The sequence below is a fragment of the Equus caballus genome, chromosome 21 (genome assembly GCF_041296265.1).
Source record: "Equus caballus isolate H_3958 breed thoroughbred chromosome 21, TB-T2T, whole genome shotgun sequence".
NCBI classification, from domain to species: Eukaryota; Metazoa; Chordata; class Mammalia; order Perissodactyla; family Equidae; genus Equus; species Equus caballus.
The window spans coordinates 27272787-27298344 of NC_091704.1; the positions used below are offsets into that span (position 1 = coordinate 27272787).

General features: G+C 37.7%; 1 protein-coding gene across 1 annotated transcript in view; it reads left to right on the top strand.

Annotated features, from left to right (window-relative positions):
- The window catches only part of DEPDC1B (DEP domain containing 1B), an 89800-nt gene extending 67067 nt beyond the window's left edge, over positions 1 to 22733 (top strand). The window contains exons 8-11 of the mRNA XM_001492737.6: positions 8035 to 8201; positions 9958 to 10134; positions 20024 to 20209; positions 21727 to 22733. Coding sequence (XP_001492787.2) covers positions 8035 to 8201; positions 9958 to 10134; positions 20024 to 20209; positions 21727 to 21888 — 692 coding nt within the window. The 3' untranslated portion in view covers positions 21889 to 22733. The remainder of the gene's footprint in view (positions 1 to 8034; positions 8202 to 9957; positions 10135 to 20023; positions 20210 to 21726) is intronic.
- Positions 22734 to 25558: the final 2825 nt, after the last annotated feature.

Here is a 25558-nt window from a genome sequence, read left to right on the forward strand (position 1 = left end):
TTGGTGGAACAGAGAGTGATGTAACGGACATCCACGTGCCCACCACCCTAATTAATACGTACAAAGATGTGTTGCAGAGACATCCATGTGTTTCTCTATATCTAGAAGCAGAAGTGTTAGGTTTTTGGTGTGTACTAGTTCTAGAAAATTGCTTTGCAGAGTGGTTCCAGCAGTTTGCACACCCATTAGTATATTCCTGTTTCACCATTTCCTTACCAATACTTGGTTTTATCTAGTTTTTGAATTTTTCTAATCTGATGTGTGTGAAAAAGAATCTGTTGCTGTTTCTTGGTCATGAGGGTTTCTTCTTGGGTGAAGTACTTTTTCTATCCTTTACCCATTTTTTTCTTTTCTTTTTTCTTTTTTGTCATTCTAAAAATATTTTCTGAATACTAATCCTTTGTACCTTCAGCCTGGCAAATATCATTTTCTAGTCTGTGGCTCATCTTTTGCTTTTAATCATAGGCAAAGAGCTTTTATGTGTTACTTTGGTCAAATTAATTTGTGTGTCTCAAGAAATCTTTATATAGCTTTCTGTTGCAAGTGATTCTGTATTTCTAAGATTTTTAAGTTTTGCTTTTTTTCATGTTTCATGTTTAGGTCTCTAATTTCTCTTAATTCATTTATTTTTAAATTGACATTATTGAAGTATAGTTAACATAAAATTAAAATGCCTCTATTTAAGTACAGTTCAATGAGTTTTGGTCAATTTATGCTAGTGTAATTATCATTACAATTAAAATATAGACCATTTCCATTACCCATAAAGGTTCTCTTGTGCTCTCTTTTAGCCAGTCCCCAACCCGGTTGCTGGCACCAGGCAACCAGAAATAGAAACTTTCTATCCACATAGATTAGGTTTTCTTTTTTCAGGTTTCATACAAGTGGAATTATACTTTGTATCTGCCTTCTTGTACTCAATGTAATGTTTTTGAGATTTTGTTCATGTTGTTGCATGTACCAGTAGTTTGTTACATTTTGTTGCTGAGTATTCTATTGCATGGGTATATCACAATTTATTTATCCATTCACCTGTTGTGGGACATGTGAACTTGTTTCCAGTATGGGCTATTAGGAATAAAGCTGTTACGAACTAGTTAGTATGAAGGTATGTCTTTCTTCTTTTGGGTAAATAGCTAGAATTGGAATTGCTGGATGATATGGTAAATGTATGTTTACTTTTATATGAAAGTGACCATCTATTTTCCAAAATAGTTGTGTAATTTTACATTCCTGTCCGTGATACATGAGAGTTCCTGTAGCTCTGCATCTTTGTCAACATTGACATTGTCAGTCTTTTAAATTTTCTCCACTGTAGTGGGTGCATAGTGGTATCTTTTTGGTTTTAATTTGCGTTTTTCTGATGACTAGTTATGTTAGGCATCTATTCATTTGCTCAGTGGCCATTCATACATCTTCCTTTGTAAAGTGTTAAATCTGCCCATTTTTTATTGGCTTGTTTGTCCTCTTAATATTGAGCTGTGAGAGTTATTTGCATATTTTGCCTATAAGTCTTTTGTTTAGATATAAGTATTACAAATATTTTATCCCAGATTGTGGTTTTCTTTTTCATTTTCTTAATATCTTTTAAAAAGCAAAAGTTTTTAGTTTTGGTGAAATCCATTTTATTGTTCTCTTTTATGGCTTATGCTTTTTGTGTCTGAAGAAATCCTTACCTACCTTTAAATATTATACTGTTTCACATAATAATGTTACTACCTTACAACAATATTCTTTCATTTACTCCCTCCTGCCCTTTGTGATATTGTTGTCATACATTTTAGCCTTACTTATGCTTTTTTAATAACATGTATTATAAACCCTTCTATAAATTATTACCATTTCTTTAAACAGTTTTCTTTTAAAGAAATTAAGAATCAAAGAACAAGTTTTACAAATACATGGACAAAGAGAACAGATTAGTGGTTACCAGAGGGGAAGGGGGTTGGGGGTGGGCATAAAGGGTAAAGGGGCACACATATATGGTGACTGACAAATAATAATGTACACCTGAAAGTTCACAATGTTATAAACTTTTATGACCTCAATAAAATTTTTTTTAAAAAGCAAGTTTTATTTACCTGCATATTAATCTTTTTTGGTACTCTTCATTCCTTTGTGTAGATCCAGGTTTCTGTCTGGTATAATTTTTCTTCTGCTTCCAAAACGTCCTTTGTAACATTTTTTGTAGTATATGTCTCTTGGCTACAAATTCTCTCCCATTTGGCTGGGGGGGCATTGGAGGGGTGTTCCCTGAAAAGTCTTTGTTTTGACTTAATTTTGAGTAGTTTTTTCAATGGGTATAGAATTCTAAGTCGACAGTGTTTCTTCTTTCAGCACTTTAAAGATGTCAATCCCTTGTTTTCTGTCTTGAATAGCTTCTGATGAAAAGTGTGTGGTTATTCCTTATTTTTATTCCTCTGTATGTAATGTTTCTTTTTTCTCTGACTGCTTTTGAGATTTTTCTCTATCACTGATTTTTAGGAATTTAAATTATAATTTGCCTTTATGTGGTGTTCTTTGTGTTTATTGTGCTATGATTCATTGAATTTCTTTGATCTGTTGATTTATAGATTTCATCATTTGAAAACTTTTTGGTCATAATTTCTTCAAATATTTTTCTGTGCTTCCTTCCCCATTTTTGATTACACATATGTTAGGTCACTCGCTATTTTCCCACAGGTTACTGCAGCTCTGTTCCTTTCTCCCCCACTTTTTTCTCTCTTTGGTTCTATTTCGGCTAGTTTTTATTACTGTGTATTTAAGTTTCTTGATTTGTTTTTTATTTTTGCAATATTTAATCTGTTGTGGTTCTCATCTAGTGAATGTTTCATTTGAGACAGCCTTTTTCATCTCTAGAAGTTCCATTTGGTTCTTTTTTATATCTGCCATTTCTCCCGTCACTGTGATCATAATTCTTTTAAATATGTGAACGTAGTTAGAACACCTTTTGTAACATAGTTTTTTGTTAATTCCTTTATCTGTCATTTCTGAGGCTATTTCAATTGATGTTTTCTTTTAGATATTGGTCACACTTTCTGCTTCTTGGCATGTCTAGTAATTTTGATTCAACACTGAATTTTTCATTGTTGAGTTCTGGATTTTGTTGTTTTCCTTTGAACCGAATGGGCTTTGTTCTGTTAGGCTGTTAAATTTCTTGAATTTCTGCTTGAACCATTTGTGTCTTACTTTTAAAGCTGTTTTTAGGGTGAGACTAGATAAGCTTATATAGGAACCCAAGTATTTTGGGCTCCAGATAGTCCTAGCTGCTACGCCAACGAGCCCAGTAGGCCCTCTGCATATTCCAAACCAGAGCAGACGTTCCAAAGTCGAAATAGTGACTGAACTTGGCAAAATTTTAACAACAGGGGTTTCTTTATGGGAAACATGATTAAAAAAATATAAAACCACCAAAATCGACTTTCACCTAGTTTTTAAGACGGTGGCATTGAACATTATATATTAATAGGCAATTCCAACAAAGACTTATAATCTTTAGGTTAGCAGGGGGCTAGCTATCATATGGCTGCCAACTGGTGTGATAGTTCTCTTGTTGATGCTGATGAAGGCATCCGCATTCTTTCAGCTAAAAAGTCAAGAAAAGTTTAAGAGTGTTGTAGGACCTTCTAATATCAGGGAGCCAGATATATCTCTTTGCATGTAAACATAATGCAGGTGTGAAAATCTTCCAATGACCCACAGAATAATAACTGTGAGAGGCTTTCTGAATTATGCACAGTAGGATTTGACAAAACATTATATATGGATGGTATTTACAGATGTTTTTGTTTTCTTCCATAGTATGTAATGTGGTTATGCAACTGTTTAGGCAATTAGGGTTTGGGGGGGGCAGGTTCTTAAATGATTTATTTCTCAATAATGTAGCTATGTTGGGACATTGTGGAATTTCACCTGCTTTCTCATCATGGAGGCCTAGAGCCAAATTCATATCTGTTTACCAGTGCATAGTACATTCCTTAACCAGGTTTTAAAGAAAATCTAGCCGAAGTTGCTTCTGATTCACATCACATTTTCTCCCTGATATTAGTTTCAGTGCTTTAATGTAGTAGTTGTAGTAGCTGTGATCAGTGCTATTGAAACTTTAAATCACTCGGGCTCCCCTTTGTAGCCCATGGATCCCCCAATGCAGTGCATTGGCTTGTTTTTGTGACTGTTCACATTTACTGTTGAGTTAGTGGGAGGTTAAGTTGAGTTAAGTACTGTTGAGTTCGTGGAGGTTAAGTGACTTGTTCAAGGAGAAGCAATCAGTGGGAGCTAAGAACCCAGATATTCTGGCTCCACTCCCACCAAGGGATGGGTCATTCTCATCCCTTCATTCATGTATTCGTTCCTTTGTACGTTCACCAAAGAAAATATTTATTGAGCACCTATGATGTACCAGGTACTCTTCTAGCCATTGGCAGTATATCAATAAACAAGACCGACAAGAATCCTGCCCATCTGAAGTGTATGTTGCAGTGGGGCAGAGGGGAGACAACAGTAGGTAACGTAATAAATAAATTCTCTGGTATTTAGGAGGTGATGATGTATAATCGGAGAAAAATAGAGCAGGTAAGGGATATGGGAGTCCAATTTTTATAACTTTTGGGAGACAAAAACAAATTAATCTGTCAATTTTATATGAAAATTGTATCAGAATGATAGATCATATTCTAAACCTTTCAAAGTAGGGGCATGGAACTCAAAAGGTTCCGCTCCTCCTCTCCCTCCCCACTATCCCAAGGAGCAGTGCTGTGAAGGATGGCTGAATTGCAAGATCAACTTACAGAATCCTGCTCAATTCATTATGTCGCTTAGCTGTAGTTCAAATCTCGTGGTATTACAGAGCTAGCCAGGCCTTACAATGGGGTTTTTCTCCCTCTGGTAAAAGGCTCCAGCTGGGAGTGTTAGGAACCTCATCCTTTTATGCTCCTCTTTGAGCTTTGGGGATAAGCAGCTCCTCCTCCTTCCACATTCTTCAATATTTTGCAGTAAGAACTTCTTTCCATTCAAGCTGCTGATGGAGGCTCCTGTGCTGCCAGAGGCAGGGTGCTGTGGGGAGGTTAGATTGGATTTAAGGGAGGAGGGGATTGGTAGCATGGCTTCTGTCTCACAGGAGGTGGCAAGGTTGACAGTTGGAGGCAATTGCAAGGGGTCTCAGGTGGGATCAGTGGCAGAAGGGAGGAACGAGGAGTCTCATGGGGACAGTGAGTTGTTGGGATATTTGTGAGTCCCGGGTGGCCTTTCATCTCTCAGTGTGTAGGTTTGTGTAAATAAACTCCTGAGATAGATTTACCTGTGCCTTCTCACTCAAATCCTGAAATCATGGCTAACTCCAAGTTTGGCTTTTTTCATGCAAGCAACTGGAAGTTTAGAATTTAGTAATAGAATTTTTTTTTGAAAAGATTGGATGGATGTAATTTTTATGTATTAGTTTAACAGTATCTTAAGAAAGAAGTTTGAAAGTAAAAAAATTGGTGATTATTTTATAACTGTGATGTACTTTGATTCTTTATAGATTCCTTTTTAATACTTTATTTTTTTAATAAAATTTACTATTGTGATTTTTTCTTAAATATTGTACTGTAAATATTGTTGCATAACTTCAAAAATTACTGCTTTTAATAGCCATGTAATATTCTACTGATGAACAGATATTTATTCATATGCCTTATTGCTTAACGACGGGGATGCGTTCTGAGAAATGCATTGTGAGGCGATGTCGTCATTGTGCGAACATCACAGAGTGTACTTACACAAACCTAGATGGTATATCCTACTACATACCTAGGCTGTATGGTACTAATATAGGACCACCATCGTATATGCCATCCCTCATTGACCAAAACATTGTTATGTGGTGCATGGACTATACTAGGAAAAGGGCTTGCCAAAAGAAAAGCCTTATGCTTTCAATTAGCTTTCAGTCTCATTCATAAAACAATATACACATGAAACATAATAAGATAAGGTAAAATCTGACTCTCCAAAGGTGTTTATAATTTCGAAAAAGAAGGGATTTGTGGCCCAATGTGATAGAGGGCTTCATGGAAAAAGTAGAAAGCTTTGTGGAGAAATAGATCTAGAATTTAATTAATTCTTATCAGTTCCAACTGCTAAACCTCATCTGGACCATCGTCATGTCTCGCGCCTTCCTTCCTCCCCATTACCCCCTTACAATCTGTTCTCTATACGTAATTCAGATCAAATGACTTGCTGCCGGGAACCCTCCAATGGCTTCTCAAGTCACTTATAGTAAAACCAGAAGTCTTAAGGATAGTCTACAAGGTTCTGTGTCATCCGGCTTTTAGTTTTCCCTCTAACCTCATTTCTGAGTTGAAAATTCGTGACATAGTCCTCTCTCTTCACACTGGCCTCGTTGCTGTTCCTTAAACACTTCAAACGTATTCCCACATCACAGTCTTTGTAATGGCTATTTCCTCTACTTTGACAGTTTGTCTCTCCGATATTTCTCTGGCTTACTCTCATTTGCTTCAGATCTCTGCTCAAACGTCACCTCCTTAGAGAGACCTTTCCTGAAACACTAGAAGTGTTTTCCCACCATTCCCCTGCTCCTTTCCTTCTTTATTTTGATTCATAGCATTTTTCCACCTGATATCATATTTATATATCTCTTTGCTTATTATCTACTGGGAAGGGAGCTCCAGAAGATCAGACAAAGATTTTGTTTTATTCCCCACTGTATGTCTTCCCCTAAAGTAGTTCCTGGAATATAGGCAGGGCTTAATAAATGGATAAATGAAAGAATGAATTAAAATATGGTCATAAACCTTTTTTCTTTCCATGGATTTGATTATACAGAATTGAAAGCAGATCTATATAGATGATAATGATGACAATTAGCATCAATATTTCCGGTGAACATCTAGGATCAGAACTTGGTATATAAAAGCTTCCTTCTCCTGCCCCCCTTTTTCTCCCTTACACATCCATGCCTTTGAGATCAAACCCAAGCTCCTTAGTCTGGCATTCAAGGCCTTCCAAGATCTCATCTCTGCCGGTGTTTTTGGTTTCACTTCTATACCATGCCCTCGCCCTCACGGCCTATGCTGCAGTCATATTGAATGACTTAGAATTCCCCTAACATGCCCCTTGCAGAAGGGCTCTCCTTCTCGCAGTGCATACGCACTGCAAAGGAAGGGACCTGGCGTATTCTGTATTTCCAGGACCTAGCAGAGTTCCTGGCATAGCATACATCGTCAGAAAATTTTTATTGAGTGTAAAAGATAGTTTGCCTCCAAGTCAGAGACCAGTGGGAACTTGGAAAGGTTGGATATGGGTCAATAAATTGGTGAAAGCAGTTTCGTCTCTTTAGCAGACTTGGATAGGGGTGTGTCCGGGGACAAATATAGTTGAAGAGAACACAATATTAGAATACCCTAGTATTTAGCAAAATCTTACTGGGTCAGGAAGGATGGCATGTGACATGATTGAATCAGCACACCTAGTTAGAAAAAACAGCTTAAGTGGGAGGAAGGGTTATTTGACAGGTGTTATTTAGAAAGAAATGGAGCTGTTGGTGAGTGGACTGACTATAGGAGCATGAGTCCTATTATTTATTCTATAAGAGTTATGCAAGATGGTGACCCAGCTCCTCATGAGGAAATAATACAAGGGGGAGAATTCAGGGCAGTGATGGCACATTCATGTTCTTGCTCATGCTGTCCTAGGCCTATTGACAGTGTGAGTGTTAAGGGTTAGGTTGGGCTTAACCTGACTCCTCTTGTTTCAGTGGGAAAGAATGCTATGAAAATTTAGTTTTATCTGTGAAGGGTGTGGGAGGAGGAAATGACTGTATTTGTTCTATGCATTTGTTATCTCTAGTTGATGGTTTGTATTTTCTGTGCTGACTTGTGAGTGACAGTGGATCTATGATCGATTGGCCCAGTATAGTTGAATATGTGAACGTGTTTTATATAATTTTAGTGATATATATTTTGTAAATATGTGAACATAATAGAGTCAAGTAGGCTGTAGATTTTAAAAGATTAGAAACTTTTTTTTCCAAATCAGGTTTGTTACAGAAAGAGAAAATGGCCATCGAAGCATTTCAGATTTGCTGCCTTCTCCTGCCACCTGAAAATAGGAGAAAGTTACAGCTGCTGATGAGGATGATGACAAGGATCTGCTTAAATAAGGAGATGCCACCTCTGTGTGATGGCTTTGGCACCCGAACACTGGTAGGTTGATTTCTAACATCTAGCATGACTTGCGTTTTGGGGATAAAATTCACCTGAGTAAAGGGTAACCAGATGAAGGTACAAGACAGGCTTACTTAAAGAGCTGTGGCTTGGAATCCACCCAGACTGGTATTGTGCTTTTGGTTTTAGTGTCTTAAAGAACCTACTGAAAAGTAACGAGTGCATAGGGGTGCACTCTGAGTGTTGAGATCTCTGCTGCATCCTGCCCACTGTTAACACAAGGAGAAGGAAAGATGGACAGAAAGGATAAGTGGTCTTAAGAAAATGACATTCTGTCCTCCAGGACAAAAAGAGTGGCAAAGCCTTTGTTAGCAGAACCAGTAGGAGGGGTGCAGCGTATATAATGGAACAAAGAAGGAAGAAGTAAAATAGGAAATTGGACCAGACAACTTGGAAGCAGAGAGAGAACTTGTATCTCTCAGGGTATGATCTAGGGTCCACGAGTGAGGGCATTTCTTAAAATACTCTCAATTTTGCTTAAAAACATACGCTAATTTTGAATTCTACTTCATAATATCAGCATATATTTTAAAATAGGGTTTATGTTTAGAATTACTTACTAGCAAAATTTCTTAGTTTTCCTCAAAAAAAGTCTTGGAGCAAAAGTGATGCTTCATGGGGATGTACATCCTTTCTGTATCCTGGTGACCCTCTGTGTACCCCTGGGGGTCCATTGGCCCAGCTTTAGAAGTGTGGAGTAAGATCAGAGGAGTACTCACTGCCTGGTAGAGTGATTCTTGACCTTTTTTTAGGGTGGGTGGATGGGTAGGGGGGCTAATGGACCTTTTTGAAAAGCTGAAGAAAACTTTGCACTTTTTCCCCAAAAGAATGCATGTGTCAAATTTTGCATACAATTTCAAGGCATTCACTGATTCCCTGGGGTCCTTAGTCTCCAGATAAAGAATCTCTGTGTGTCTTTCTGTCCACATGGATGTGAGTGAAGGTAAATTATTGTCTGCAGTGTATGGGTAAAATGAAGTCTTATAAAATGGAATTATGTGATTTTATGCTTATAGGTTTTGAAATAAGATTGCCAGCAATAAAATTAGTAGGAAAAGCAAAAAAAAAAAAGTCCATCCAAAGGATAGTGTTGAGTGGAGTAGTTAATATGAGTTCTATGGAAGCAGCTGCTGTAAGATTCTTTGTATTTCTGCTTACCATAGAGAGAGTCTCATCACTTAATGCACTTCTTGTAGAGTCTCATGGTTTTGTTCAAAGGTGGTTATCAAATGTACATGCAAAATCCTAGAGAAAATATCAGTTAACTAGGAAAAAATATAACAGTGGAGGCACACAGAGTATGCTAGCAGATTTTTAAAAAAATCAATAATGAAATTAGATATTATTAGACTAAATGGCTATAAAGTACTTTGAACTTAAAAGTGCTACATGCTCCAAGTCATAGTGATGATAATAATTTTCAAAGTTTGTTTAAATATATATTTAAAATTGTCTGTAGAAGGGGTGCCTTTAAAAGCTGGTCAGATGAGTATCTCTGCTAAGTCTCTGTGAGATGAGATGCACATTCTCTTCATGCTGGTTGGTGAGAAGGTCAGCCCATCTGAGATGACCAGGTGTGGCCAGTGCCAGGGAGGATGTGCTCCCTGTGCTCTGGGCATTTCTTACTGACTAGTCACATTTACTTTTTGCAAATTAGATTGCACTCAGTTCCAAGTAGGGGGGACAAAAACCTCATCTGTGTTTGTTTACACCCCCCTGCTTTTTTTTTTTTTAGATGGTTCAGACATTTTCCCGCTGCATCTTGTGTTCCAAGGATGAAGTCGACTTGGATGAGTTATTAGCTGCTAGACTGGTGACATTTCTGATGGACAATTACCAAGAGATTCTGAAAGTCCCTGTGGCCTTGCAGACCTCCATAGAGGAGCGTGTGGCTCATCTGCGGAGAGTCCAGGTAAAGAAGGGAGATCATCAACCCTACAAAATTGCTGGCATGAAGTCACGTAAGCTTGCTAGGCTTCTGGGGACTTTATGTTATGAACATTAAATTAAGCATTATGTTATGAGCATTATATTAGAAGCATGACAACAGGACTTGGCACGTAGGAAGCATTACATGTGTTTGTTATTATTATTGAAAATTTATGGAGCTCCTACTTGGTTTTATGTCAATCATTACTGCATACTTTTGATTGCAAATTCCTTAAGTGAGTTTATTCAGAATCTACATATACTTCCTGATGGAAATGATTTATATGCAATACATGTCTCGATTCGTAATAGCCCTGAGACCTAGATACTATTAATATTTGTATTTTTTGGATGAGAAAGCTGAGGTACAGAGAACTTAAGTAACTTGTCCGAGGTCACAGAGCCAGGATTCAGACTGATGTAATCTGTCTTCAGAATCAGTGCTCTTAACTGCCGTGCCATCCTGCTTCTGTGAAACGTGGTGTGGTGGAAGAAGATGGCTTTGGAGCGGTGAAGACTTGGGCCAAACTCCTGGCTCCCCTCTTTCCTCTTTGTGTGGCTCTGGACAAGTCCTTTAACCTCTCTGGATTTTAGTTTCCTCAAGTGTTAAAATGGGCTATACCTGCTCAATAAAGCTGTTATGAAGAGTAGAATACTGTCCTATAAAACCCCCAGCACAAATGGCTGACATATGGCGGGTGCTCTTTGAAAGGTAGCTATTATTGTTGTTGTTGTTGTTGTTATTTCAAAACGAGGCAACAGAAATGTAGTATATTACTGTTTCACGGGCCCCAAAGAGGGGTTTGTATGTCATCCTGCAGGAGCAGGAACTTTTGGTGAAGGCAGGCAGACGGGCTGCTGGCTGCTTCTGAAGGTTGGATCTCTCTTTGCTTAAGCACTTTCTGAGGCTCCACAGTTGAGGACCAGTGAACTGCTGCCTCCCAAAGCATTCCAGCCAGTAACTGTTCAGCTGTTTCCAGTGTGCAATTTAAAAATTAGGATAAAAATTGTTTCTGTTTTTTGGTAGTTATCAACCTAATAGTTTGAAGGAATTTGGAAAATATAGACAGTACAAACCAAAAAGCATCAGAGTGACACCAAATGTTCAGTCAGTATTCCAGTCTTTCAGATGTTTTTCTGTACCTTTTCTTTCTGTCTGTCTTTCTTTCTCTCTCTCTTTTCTTTCTTTCTTTTCTGTTTTTCCCCTCCGTCTCCTCCACCTCTTTTTGTTTTTGGTGAGGAAGATTTGCCCTGAGTTAACATCCGCTGCCAATCTTCCTCTTTTCTTTTTCTGTATTTGAGCTGCCATCACAGCATGGCCGCTGACGGTTGAGTGGTGTAAGTCCACACCTGGGAACCAAACCCAGGCCGCCAAAGTGGAGCATGCTGAACTTAACCACTAGGCCACTGGGGCTGGCTCTCTCGATCTCTTTTTTAAGTTACATTCTCTTACTTAATACAAGAAAAATTTCCCACGTCATTAAATATTCTTGATCAATACTAGAGTGCCCAAGAGCATAGACTCGGGACCTAAACTGTGTTTGAATTCCTGATGTGCCCTTTGTTAGCTCTGTGACCTTGGGCACATTGTATAACTTGTCTTTGCTTCAGCATCTGCCCTGACATCTCTTTCCTGATCTGTAAAGTGGGATAATAATAGTTAATACCTACTCCTAGGGTTGTTTTGGGGATTGAATGGCTTAAGTCATGTGAAGTGCTTAGAATAATGTTTATCACATAGTAAGCCCTCAATTGGTAGCTGCTGTCATTGTTATTATCATCATTATTCTTATGTTATTCCACAATATCATAATTACTGGTAACATTCCATAATATGGGTTTACCATAGTTTATTTAAATGGTTTTCTTTGGTTCATAGTGAGATTGTTTACATTTTTTCTCTATTTTGCAAGCAATATAACAGTTAGTGTATTTTAAAAATTATTTTATTAAGGTCATAATAGTTTATAACATTGTGAAATTTCAGTTGTACTTTATTATTTGTCAGTCACCATATATACATGCCCCTTTACCTCTTATGCTCGCTCCCCAACTCCCTTCTCCTCTGGTCACCACTGAACTGTTCTCTTTGTCCACGTGTTTGTTTATTTTCCACATATAAGTGAAATCAGGTAGTGTTTGTGTTTCTCTGTCTGGCTTGTTTCACTTGACATGGTACCTTCAGGGTCCATCCATGTCGTTGCAAATGGGATGATTTTGTCTTTTTATAATGGCTGAGTAGTATGCCATTGTATATATATACCACATCTTCTTTATCCGTTCATCTGTAGAAGGGCACTTGGGTTGCTTCCACATCTTGGCTATTGTGAATAATGCTGCAGTGAACATAGGGGTGCGTAAGTCTCTTTGAGTTGTTGATTTAAAATTCTTTGGATAGATACCCAGTAGTAGGATGGCTGGGTGATATGGTATTTCTATTTTTAATTTTTTGAAAAATCTCCATACTGTTTTCCATAGTGGCTGCGCCAGTTTGCATTCCCACCAGCAGTGTATGAGGGTTCCCTTTTCTCCACGTCCTCTCTAACATTTATTATTCTTTGTCTTGGTAGTTATAGCCATTCCAACAGGTATAAGGTAATATCTCATTGTAGTTTTGATTTGCATTTCCCTAATGATTAGTGATGTTGAACATCTTTTCATGTGCCTCTTGGCCATCTGTATATCTGCTTTGGAAAAATGTCTGTTCATGTCCTCTGCCCATTTTTTGATTGAGTTGTTTGATTTTTTGTTGTTGAGTTGTATGAGTTCTTTATATATTTTGGAGATGAACCCCTTGTCAGGTAGATGATTTGCAAATATTTTCTGCCAGTTGGTGGGTTGTCTTTTCATTTTGTTTCTGGTTTCCTTTGCCTTGCAGAAGCTCTTTAGTCAGATGTGGTCTCATTTATTTTTTCTTTTGTTTCCCATGCTGAGTAGATATGGTATTCGAAAAGATGCTGCTAAGACCTATGTCAAAGAGTTTACTGCCTATATTTTCTTCTAGGAGTTTTATGGTTTCAGGTCTTACCTTGAAGTCCTTAATCCATTTTGATTCTTTTTGTATGGCAAAAGATAATGGTCTACTTTCATTCTTTTGCATGTGGCTGTCCAGTTTTCCTGGCACCGTTTATTGAAGAGACCTTCCTTTCTCCATTGTATGGTCTTGACTCCTTTGTCGAAGATTAGCTGTCCATAGACATGTCGTTTTATTTCTAGGCTTTCAATTCTGTTCCGTTGATCTGTGTGTCTCTTTTTGTACCAGTACCATGCTCTTTTGATTACTATTGCTTTGTAGTATATTTTGAAGTTAGGGATTGTGATCCAGCTTTCTTCTTTTTTCTAAGTATTGCTTTAGCTATTCAGGGTCTTTTGTTGCCCCATATGAGTTTTAGGATTTTTTGTTCTGTTTCCATGAATAATGTCATTGGGATTCTGATTGGGATTGCATTGAATCTGTATATTGCTTTGGGTAGTATGGACATAACTATGTTTATTCTTCCAATCTGTGTGCATGGAGTATCTTTCCATTTCTTTATGTCATCATCGATTTCTTTCAATAATGTCTTAGAGTTTTCCTTGTATGGGTTTTTCACTTCCTTGGTTAAATTTATTGCTAGATATTTTATTCTTTTTGTTGCGATCGTAAATGGGATTGTGTTCTTGAGTTCTCTTTCTGTTAGTTTATTATTAGAGTATAGAAATGCAACTGATTTTTGTAAGTTGATTTTGTGCCATGCAACTTTGCTGTAGTTGTTGATTATTTCTAGTAGTTTTCCGATGGATTCTTTAGGGTTTTCTACATATAGCATCATGTTGTCTGCAAACAGCAAGAGTTTTACTTCTTCCTTTCCAATTTGAATACCTTTTATTTCTTTTTCTTGCTTAATTGCTCTGGTCAAAACCTCCAGTACTATGTTGAATAAGAGTGGTGAGCATGGGCACCTTTGTGTTGTTCCTATTCTTGGAGAGATGGCTCAATTTTCCCCTGTTCAGTATGATGTTGCTGGTGGGTTTGTCATATTATGGCATTTATTATGTTGAGGTAACTTCCTTCTATACCCATTTTACTGAGAGTTTTTATCATAAATGGATATTGGCTCTTGTCAAATGCTTTCTCTGCGTCTATTGGTATGATCATGTGGCTTTTATTTCTGATTTTGTTAATGGGGTGTATTGCAGTGATTCATATGTGGATGTTGAACCATCCCTGTGTCCCTGGTATAAATCCCACTTGATCATGGTGTATGATCCTTTTAATATATTGCTGTAATTGGTTTGCCAATATTTTTTTGAAGATTTTTGCATCTATGTTCATTAGCAATATTGGCCTGTAATTTTCCTTCTTAGTGTTGTCCTTGTCTGGCTTTGGGATCATGGTGGTGTTAGCCTTGTAGAATGAATTAGGAAGTGTTCCGTCTTCTTCAGTTTTTTGGAATAGTTTGAGAAGGATAGGCATTAAGTCTTTGAATCTTTGGTAGAATTCTCCAGAGAAGCCATGTGGTTCTGGACTTTTATTCTTTGGGAGGTTTTTGATGACCGTTTCAATCTCTTTACTTGTGATTAGTCTATTCAGATTCTCTATTTCTTCTTGATTCAGTATAGAGAGGTTGTATGAGTCAAAGAATTTATCCATTTCTTCCAGATTGTCCAATTTGTTGGCATATAGTTTTTCATAGTATTCTCTTATAATTCTTTGTATTTCTGTGGTTTCTGTTGTAATTTCTCCTCTTTCATTTCTAATTTTATTTATTTGAACTTTCTCTCTTTTTTTCCTTAGTGAGTCTTATAAGGATTTGTCCATTTTGTTTATCTTCTCAAAAAACCAGCTCTTAGTTTCATTGATCCTTTCTATTGTTTTTTTGGTTTCAATTTCATTTATTTCTTCTCTAAGTTTTATTATTTCCTTCCTTCTGCTGACTTTGGTCTTTGTTTGTTCTTCTTTTTCAGTTCTGTTAGGTGTAGTTTAAGATTGCTTATTTGAGATTTTTCTTGTTTGTTAAGGTGAGTCTGTATTACTTTGAGTTTCCCTCTTAGAACTGCTTTTGCTGCATCCCATATGAGTTTCTATGGTGTGTTTTCGTTTTCATTTGTCTCCATATATTTTTTGATTTCTCCTTTAATTTCTTCAGTGATCCATTGGTTGTTCAGTAACATGTTATTTGGTCTCAACGTATTTGTTACTTTCCTAGCTTTTTGCTTGTAATTGATTTCTAGTTTCATAACATTATTGGAGGAAAAGATGCTTGATATGATTTCAATCTTCTTAAATTTATTGAGGCTTGCCTTGTTTCTAAACATATGGTCTGTCCTTGAGAATGTTCCATATGCACTTGAGAAGAATGTGTATTCTGCTGTTTTTGGATGGAGTGTTCTAAATATATCTATTAAGTCCATCTCCTCTAGTTTTTCATTTAATTCCACTGTTTCTCTGTTGACTTTCTATCTGGATGATCTGTCCATTGATGTATGTGGGGTGTTGAGGTCCCCTACTATTATTGTGTTGCTGTTAATTTCCCTTTTAGGTCTGTTAATAGTTGCTTTGTGTACCTTGGTGCTCCTCTCTTAGGTGCATATATATTTATAAGTGTTATGTCCTCTTGGTGGAGTGTCCATTTTATCATTATTTCCTGCCCCTCTTTGTCTCTCATTGCCTTTTTTATCTTGAAGTCTATTTTGTCTGATATAAATATGGCACAACCTGCTTTCTTTTGGTTCCCTTTGCCTTGGAGTATTGTCTTCCATCTCTTTATTCTGAGCCTGTGTTTACCTTTAGAGGTAAGATGTGTTTCCTGGAGGCAACATAATCCTGGGTCTTGTTTTTTAATCCTTCTCACCACTCTGTGTCTTTTGGTTGGAGAATTCAATCCATTTACATTTGGAGTGATTATTGATATATGAGGGTTTAATGCTGCCATTTTATCACTTGTTTTCCAGTTGTTCTGTGTTTCCTTTTTTTCTTGTCCTGTGTATTTCCAGCTGCCATTTCAGTTTGGTGATTCTCTATGACACTTTTCACAGTTTTCTCTTTATTTATCATTTGTGTCTGTGTTCTGATGTTTTGTTTAGTGGTTACCATGAGGTTTGTATCATCTTAGATGAGATAGTCCATTTTCTGATGGCCTCTTATTTCCTTAGTCTAAACAGGTTCCATCTGCTTCCTCTTTATTGTTGTCACAACTTATTCCATTTTATAAGTTGTGATTTAAATGAAGTGATTATACTTCTTTTTTAATGCTTTCCTTCCCTTTATCTTTAATGCTATAATTAAGTGTTTGCCAACCTGTTCTGATAGAGAGCTGTAATTTTCTGATTTTGTTTGTCTATTCGTCTCCTTGCTCAAGGTTTGTAAACCCTTTCCTTTTTTTTCGGGTATGAGGGCCTTCTTGATCATTTCTTGTGTGCAGGGGGTCTTGTGGCAATGAACTCCCTCAGCTTTTGTCTATCTGGGAACGTTTTTATTTCTCCATCATATTTGAAGGATGTTTTCACCAGATGGAATGTTCTTGGCTGAAGGTTTTTGTCTTTCAGAATTTTGAATATATGATTCCACTCTCTCCTAGCCTGTATGGTTTCTGCTGAGAAATCTGCAGAATCTCTGATAGGGGTTCCTTTGTAGGTTATTTCTTCCACATTACTGCCCTTAATATTTTTCTGTCATTGACTTTTGCTAGTTTTACTAATATATACCTTTGAGAAGGTCTTTTTACATTGATGTAATTAGGAGTTCTGTTAATTTCATTTATGTGTAATTCCAGCTCCTTCTTCAGGTTTGGGAAATTCTTACCTATTATTTCTTTGATCAACTCTCTGCTCCTTTCACCCTTTCTTCGCCCTGTGGAATGCCTATAATCCTTATGTTGCGTTTCCTAATTGAGTTGGATATTTCTCAGAGAATTTCTTCATTTCTTTTAGTCTTAGTTCTCTTTCCTCCTACATCTGAAGCATTTCTATATTCCTGTCGTCTAAAGTACTAATTCTCTCCTCCATAAATCAGCTCTGTTTTTTAAGGACTCCAGATTTTTATTTATCTCCTTCATTATGTTCTTCATCACCAAGATTTCTGATTTTGTTTTTTTAGAGTTTCTATTTCTTTTGTGAAGAATTCCCTCTGTTCATTAAATTTATTTGTGAGTTCATTGAATTGTCTTTCTGAGTTTCCTTGTAACTCACTGAGTTTCTTTATGATAACTATTTTGAATTCTCTGTCATTTACATTGTAAATTTCTGTGGCTTCAGGATGGATTTCTGGGTACTTGTCATTTTCCTTCTGGTCTGGAGTGTTAATATACCTCTTCATAGTATTTGATGTCGTGGACTGTTGCCATTGCATAGTGGTAGTATCTGGTTGCAGGTTCCACCTGCCATTACTGAGGTGGGCAGGAGCTGTTTTCTGATCCTGCTGTGACCCCTGGCACTTATTCCTTTCCTTTGGAAGCTGTGCCAAGAGGGCCCATCTGCATTTGTCCGCTGGTTGCTGCTGCCTGGTGGGTCACACACATAGGCATAGGTGCTCTGGCCATCCAGATGAGCTGCTGCACCAGGCAGGCGGGGCACTTTCTTTCATGTGCACAATCCCACATGCTCCCACTCTGCTCTCACTGTCTGCCTGCCTGGGCTGCTCGCTTTGGTGGGGCCACATCTGTAATTGGTTAGCCTCATCAGTGTGGAGCATTCCTGCGGGCTGGGAGGCAACTCTGAGAGTGAAAGCATATCCGCGGAGGGCAGCTTTTTCCCCCTTGTCCTGTCAGAGTTGTGTACTGGCTGCCGTGCAAGGTCCTGTGCCCTTTATCTCCCAGTGGGGAGAGAGAAAAGACCCACTTGCCTCCTTCCACTGCCTTCTGGGGGTGTCTAGCACCCCAACCTTCAGATGTGTGGCTGCATGGATCTCTCAGATGTCTATTGTGTTGTGTGAATGTCCTCTGCTGGTTTATGAATGTCCTTTTCATTGTGTCTTAGTGGAGAGAGACTAAGGGAACAGCTTACTCTGCCATGGTACTGACATCACTCCCTCTAACAGTAAATATTTTTATAGCTAGATTTTTTTTTTGGTTGATTGGTGATTATTTTCTTTCTTCCTTTTTCTTTCTTTTCTTTTTTTAGTGATTGTTTTCTAAGAATAAATTACGTAGGAGCAGCGTTGCATGGTTGAAGGCCATGAATGTATTTTAAGTATTATTTGCAGATTGTCAAATTTCCCGTTAGAATAATTGTTCCGATTTATGTTCCATCAGTGGTATAAGAAAGTGTTTATTTCTTTGCACTTTTGCCTACTTTGGGTATTGTCCTTAATATACATACATACCTTTGCCATTTTAATGAGTTAAAAGTGTAATCTTAACTACTATTTTAATTTAATTCCCCCCTGACATTTTTATGAGCCAAACTTAAAAAAAGTATAAAACAGAAAAGAAATACTTCACTGAATTTCTGCAAGGAAAAGCGATAGCAATAACTATGCTGCTCCATACACTTGCTAGGTTTGTGTGTTCACAGAGCACAGGCATATATTGCCGCAGCTTATAGCTGGGCCCTGTGCTGTGAGGTGGAGATCATAAGGATGTGCTATGATGATGAATTTAACTGTAGATCCACATGGTCCTGTAAGGATGCACTGTGATGACACTGAATAAAATCAGTAACTACTCAGTTGTCCAATTATGTTTCTTCTTTTACAAGGACTCAGCAGAATTGCCAAACAGTTGTTTGCTTATCCCTCAGAGCCACCCACACAGGCCACTCGGCTCCTACATCATACCACGTTTAGGTCAGTGCTTCTCTGAAAGAGAAGTGTCCCTTGGACTGTTCTGGTGAATTGTATAGGGCAGTTTCAGGGCTGACCCTGGCATGGATAAGTTGTGAGTAGGCATTATTTTGACACCAACCTTCTGTCAATCTTGTCTGTAACCCTCTTCTTCCTCTTGCGCCCTTTTATCTTAGTGTCCAGTGTTTTTCTTATGTCCTGGGCCTCTGGTTGTCACACTGTGCCTGGACCTCATCCTTTATTCCGACCCTTTCCTGCCCTTCTTGCCTCAAATGAAAAAGGAAGTGTCCTGTGTATGTCCCTTTCCCTTAAGGTTCTGGTTTCTCTCTCTTAGGTTGTCTCTAATTGACCTGGTAAACTGATGTTGAGGCATGGAGTGTACTTAATGTAATCACCCCTCTTGGCAACGTAACTATTTTTAAATGTAGCTTCTGGAAAAAAAAAACAACCAACCTTAAACCAAAGAAGTTAATGTAGTAGGAATTTTCTCTACTACAGAAGAACAGTGGGTGCTATATTTTTGAGAAGGTGAACCTCTTGGACTCTGAAACTAAATATTTTTTATGAATGCTCATTTATTCACAGGTCCTCATATCTTTTTTCTTCTTGCCTGCTCCCTTCTCCCTTTAGCCCTGTGCCGTGTCTGCATAGTTGTTTCTTGCCTTGATTCTCACTATGAATGTGTTAGGAGGTGGTTGCAGTGGTCTCGCTACATAGCAGCTGAGCTCAGTGTGCACCTCTGTCCATCTCCGAGGGAGGGAGCATTGGACTAAAATGTTCAACATTTTCACTGTTTTGAATCATTTTAGTCAACATGTTTAGTTTATATTTCAGTTTTAGATCTTACTAACAGAGGGCTCAAGATTTTTTGTTTATTAAAATGGCTTAGGTTTAAAAAGGTAAAAATCTCATATTTAAAACTGTGGCTTTAAGTGATATTTTTTTGAAGTTACGGAAACACTTTTACTTTTTAATATAGAGTTTTCCTCAATTAAATTATGGAATGGCATGGTATTCTTCATAGGAGATATGTTGTACTTGATCGTATCTAATTTTTATAATTTATTTGAAAATATACTTTTTCCTTTTACTGCTAATCCTTTTGCCTCAGATAAAATACCCTGGAGCCGATATGGATATCACCTTGTCTGCCCCATCATTTTGCCGTCAAATCAGTCCAGAGGAATTTGAATACCAAAGAGCATACGGCTCTCAGGAACCGTTGGCAGCCTTATTGGAGGACGTCATCACAGACGCCAAACTCTCCAGCAAAGAGAAGAAGAAGAAACTGAAGCAGGTAAAAAGGATACTCTGTATAAGTCATTTCCTCTCCCTACTGTTCTTATGTGGTTTTTTCTTTTTATTCTCTGTTTTAATAGGTTTCATATGAATCTCATCTTCTGAGAGAGAACAGTTTTGAAAGTGTGTTATTCAGTTCATATATTCCAGAAATCTCATTGGTTTGCACTGTTGTGGTCAGTTTCCCCATCTTTATTCTCCAGTGTAGACCTTTTCCAGTTACTGACCTCTTCATTTATGGAGCTGTTCTCTAGTATTTGTCTTTTGTTTTGATATGTGGCATGAGGTGGTTCAGTGGAGCAATTACTTCAAATTCAGAGAAGCTATCAAATGAGGACAGATTTCTTTGGTTTCTTTGAAAGGCAAAATCAGACTGAATTCACAAATATAAAATGTCTAGAATGTAAAAGCCTTTGGTTTTAGATAGGCAGTATCAAACTGGTTTCTTGCCTCAGGCATCACTGAAAGTTTTTACCTCCTGTTGGGCAACATCGCTTAGGGCTTCAGAGAACAGTTTTCAACTCAAAATAGGTCTACTTTGACCATTCTTAAAGTATTGACCCAAGATTAAGTGAATGACTTTTATTTCTAAAGACCAAATCCTGCCTAGCTTGATTCCTGATCATACCACACTTACAGGATTTTACACAGAGCACCAGGGTTCTAGACTCTCAATCATATTTTTCTCAGTAATTTTGGAGAAGAGTTCAGTGGCGAGGACCAAAGGAAGAACATATTGCTTCTCTTTTAGCTTTTCATAAAGTAATATATATTAGACTGCTTCCTCTTCCCTTTGGGCAGAAGCAGGTGGGGCTGAGTTGGAGAAACAGGGAGATGGTGAAGTGTAGTTGGGCCAGAATTTTCTTTTTTTTTCTTTTTGAGGAAGATTAGCCCTGAGCTAACTGCTGCCAATCCTCCTCTTTTTACTGAGGAAGCCTGGCCCTGAGCTAACATCTGTGCCCATCTTCCTCTACTTTCTATGTGGGACGTCTACCACAGCATGGCTTGCCAAACGGTGCCATGTCCGCCACCCGGGATGCGAACCTGCGAACCCTGGGCCACTGAGAAGCGGAATGTGCGAACTTAACTGCTACGCCACTGGCCTGCCCCCAGAATTTTCTTTAACTGTGTAGAACATAAGTTATTTTCAAGTCAGAGTTATTTGTGAGTATTTTTAAAGTGAGGAATATTTATAGTTGGCGGTGGGGGAAATTTTAAGAAATATGACTGAAATGAGAAGTTTATTTGAAGATTGGATGAACTTAAAGATGAATTAGATTTACAGAAATTGGAATCAAATGATTTAAGAAAAAGAAATGGATTTGTGTTGAAGTGAATTTGATTGTGGTCTGTTTTCTTATTCGTTCTCTTTTCCGATGGAAAGCAATAAACATTAAAACAAAACAAAAACAGGAAAGAATGGGATCAGAAACTCTTATTTTAAAATTAGATTGCCCAATTTATTGCCTCTTATCTGTTCTTTTTGACTCATCTTGGATCTGTTTTTTTTTTTAGTTTCAAAAATCCTACCCTGAAGTCTACCAAGAACGATTTCCTACACCAGAAAGTGAAGCACTTCTGTTTCCTGAAAAACCCAAACCGAAACCACAGCTGCTGCTGTGGGCACTAAAAAACCCATTCCAGCCATTTCAAAGAACTAGAAGTTTTCGGATGTGATACTTCTGTAGGCGTTGGAGATCTCTGTTGTTGTTTTGAGTAAATGGTGGTTAGAGAAGGACTATGGTGGTGGAAGAAAGAAAAGCAGAAAATACAGACTACTGAAATATAAAGATTATCTGACTTCACAAAATGTTGAGCCATTATCAGTATTTTTATAAAACTCAGTGCTGTTTTTAAAATATACAAATCAGTTAAAAATTACGAGACAAGTATATAGTGGTAATGTTAACATGTTTGTAATTGTTATAAAATTTAAGGGTGTTTTCATATTTTTATTTGTTGTTTTTCATGGTGTTTATAAAATAATTGTGTGTACATCCTAGTTACTGATGTTTTTGCTATAACTAAGTCTTAAAAATAGTGTATATACTTGAATAAGAAAGACTCTGGGTGCTGTTACTGTGATGCTATTGACTTAATGATTAAGCCAATTGTGATTTCCTCCTGTGTAAGTTCTCCTGTGTTTTCACTGTTGCACTAAGATTCTTAATGTCCTATATTATGATGGCTGTGTCTTTATTGCAGATTTGTTGGATGCTATGACAGATTTTACTAAAGCTGGTTCTTTCATAACATAAATTCACTGGTGTTTACCTATAAGTGGAGTAGATTTTCATCTGCCTGCGGTGGTGTGATTTTAGTCTTGGCTAGAGATGGAAAATTGAACTGGATAAGTTCTTTTGGTCCCTTATACTTGTGATTCTAGGTCAAATCTTTGTTGTTTCATGGAAAACACAAATGGGTTAAGTAAAATGAGACTCCTTCGTTTATATTTTCCCCGGCTTCCTCATCCTTTTGAAAGTAAACGGAATGTAAATAAATACTGTTTTTCACACTGTAAATGGTGTTTCTTTTTTGGCGTTTATTTGGGTCAGTTGGAGAGCATCGTCAGGTGCTAAACATCATTGCCTTGGCCAGTGTTCTCACATCAGTCATTTATTTCTGTGGTAAAATAAGCAAGATTTGGGCTTTTGAACTGGCCTTTAGGAGGGTGCTTTGCCCGTCTCTGTTGCTTTGCTTTGCCCTGTTGCAAGTCGTAGTACACTTAGATTTTGGAGTATCTGGAAGGGTGCTTCTGGGAGCAATTGCCTGAAAAGCTGAGAGTAACACTCACCGATCTGCATGCTCTGCCCTCTGGACTGATTTTCCCTCGCTCTTGAGATCTGTCTGCCCTGGTTCTTTTGAAGCCAAATGCCTCCTACATTGACTCAGTTTTTGCTTGCTTAAAAATGGATAAAAGTATTCCTGTTGGTTTGGGTACCACCTTACCTTCAAATGTGTGAAGTAATGGGAGATATTTCGTGTTTTAGGATTTATTCTCAGATGTTGGAATTCTCTTTAGAGCAAAGTCTGCTCTTAAGAGATGTCTACTTTCTGCAGTATTTATGCTCCTAGAGAGTTTACTTTCCAGAGTCTTCTTTCCTGTGCTTATCTTTGGAAATATATGTTACTGTTTTCTTTCTTTCTTTTTCCCTTAAGATTACTTTTTGTTTTTTAAGTATAGCATACTTATGGAGCGGTCATAAAACATAACTACCACTTAAGTGTGAAATTGCTAAGTGGCTAATACCAATTTTCACATTGGTTGTACCAGTTAACTCTCTCATCAACGGAGTGTAAGAGTTCCTTTACTTAATATCCTCACCAAAACGTGCTATCGTCAGAGTCTGAATTGTCACTGTGGTGGGTGTGTAATGATATCTCAGTATGGTTTTACTTTGTGTTACTTATACGGTTGAAAACTTTCTCCATATATTTTTTGACTTTTTCCACTTTTCGAATTTTGATATCAGCTTGTCAAGCTGCGCACGCACACACACACACACAAATTAGCACACAAACGCTGTTGAGATTTTGATTTTGATTGCATTGAATCTATAAATCAATTTGGAGAGAATTGCTATCTTTAAGGTATTAAGTCTTCTGGTTCATAAATGTAGTTTATCCTTCCGTTTATTTAGAATAAATGAGAAAAAAATTAAATTTCTCTGTAAAGGTTTGCAAATCTCTAGTTAGATTTGTTCCTAGGTATTTGGTACTTTAAAAAAATGTTAGTATCAAAATTTTCAAATGCATCTAAAAGTGGAAATATTAGTACCAATCCCTAGTTTCAACAGTTATTATTCAACTGATAAATACCTTGGTATTTGATCCTATTGTAAATGGGGTTATTTTAAAATTTAAATTTTCTGTTTGTTGCTTACATATAGTATAAAACTGATTTTTGTATGCAACAACCTTGCTAGGCTTTCATATTAATTCTAAACATCAAGTGTGATTCTTTTGGATTTCCTACATTCATCACATCATAAGCAACAATGACAGTTTTGTTTTTCATTTCTGTGGTCGACAGCATCTAAAATGTCCCCAGTGATCCCTGCCTCTTGGTGTTTATGCCTGTGGAATCTGCTCTCCTTGAGTGTGGGCTGGATCTCGTGACACACTTCTAACATAGAATATGGCAAAAGTGACGGGCTATCACTTTGGGATTGGAACACAAAAAGGTTCTGGCTTCCGTCTTGCTTGCTGTCTCTCTCAGTCTCTCCCTGGCCTGCCCTGTTGTGAGCTGCCTTGTGCAGAGGCCTGTCAGGCAGGGAACTATGTCTCTGCCCAACGGCCGGTGAGTGATCTTGGAGGCGGATTCTCCCTTAGTTGAGCCTTGAGGAGAAGGCAGCCTTAGCTGACACCTTGGCTGCAGCCTGTGAGAGACGCTGAGCCAGAGGACTCAGCTAAGCTGTGCCTGGATTCCAGACGGACAGAAACTATGTGATAATAAATAAGCCACTTAATTCTGGGGTAGTGTATTATGAAATGGAAGCTACAATATGCTTTCCAATTCTTATTTCCTCCCTCCCTTCTTCCCTCCTCCATTTTTTTATCATTATGAAGTGTCTTATCTCTAGTAATGCATGTTTGCAATCTTTCTGTATTCTTATATTTTAGTCTTGTCCCTTGTGAACAGCTTATATTTGGATTATTTATTTTTTTAAGAAGCCAACTTGACAATCTTTATTTATTTATTCTTTGGTGAGGAGGATTCGTCCTGAGCTAATATCTGTTGCCAATCCTCCTCTTTTTGCTTGAGGAAGATTGTCCCTGAGCTAACATCTGTGCCAATCTTCCTCTACCTTATGTGTGGGATGCTGCCACAGCATGGCTTGATGGATAGTGTGTGGGTCTGTGACCAGGATCTGAACCTGTGAACCCCAGGCTGCCGAAATGGAGCACACGAACCCAACCACTATGCTACTGGGCCAGCCTCAAGGTGGTTTTTATTTTTATGTATAATTGCTTTTATTTATTTATTTACTTTTTACTTTTTATTGAGATTATGATAGTTTACAACCTTGTGAAATTTCAGTTGCACATTATTATTTGTCAGTCATATTGTAGGCGCACCACTTCACCCTTTGTGCCCACCCCCAAGCCCCTCTTTCCCCTGGTAACCACTAATCTGTTCGCTTTATCCATGTGTTTAATTTCCACATATGAGTGGAGTCATACAGAGATTGTCTTTCTCTATCTGGCTTATTTCACTTAACATAATACCCTCAAGGTCCATCCATGTTGTTGTGAATGGGACAATTTTATCCTTTTTTATGGCTGAGTAGTATTCCATTGTATGTATATATATATATATATATATATATATATATCTACACACACA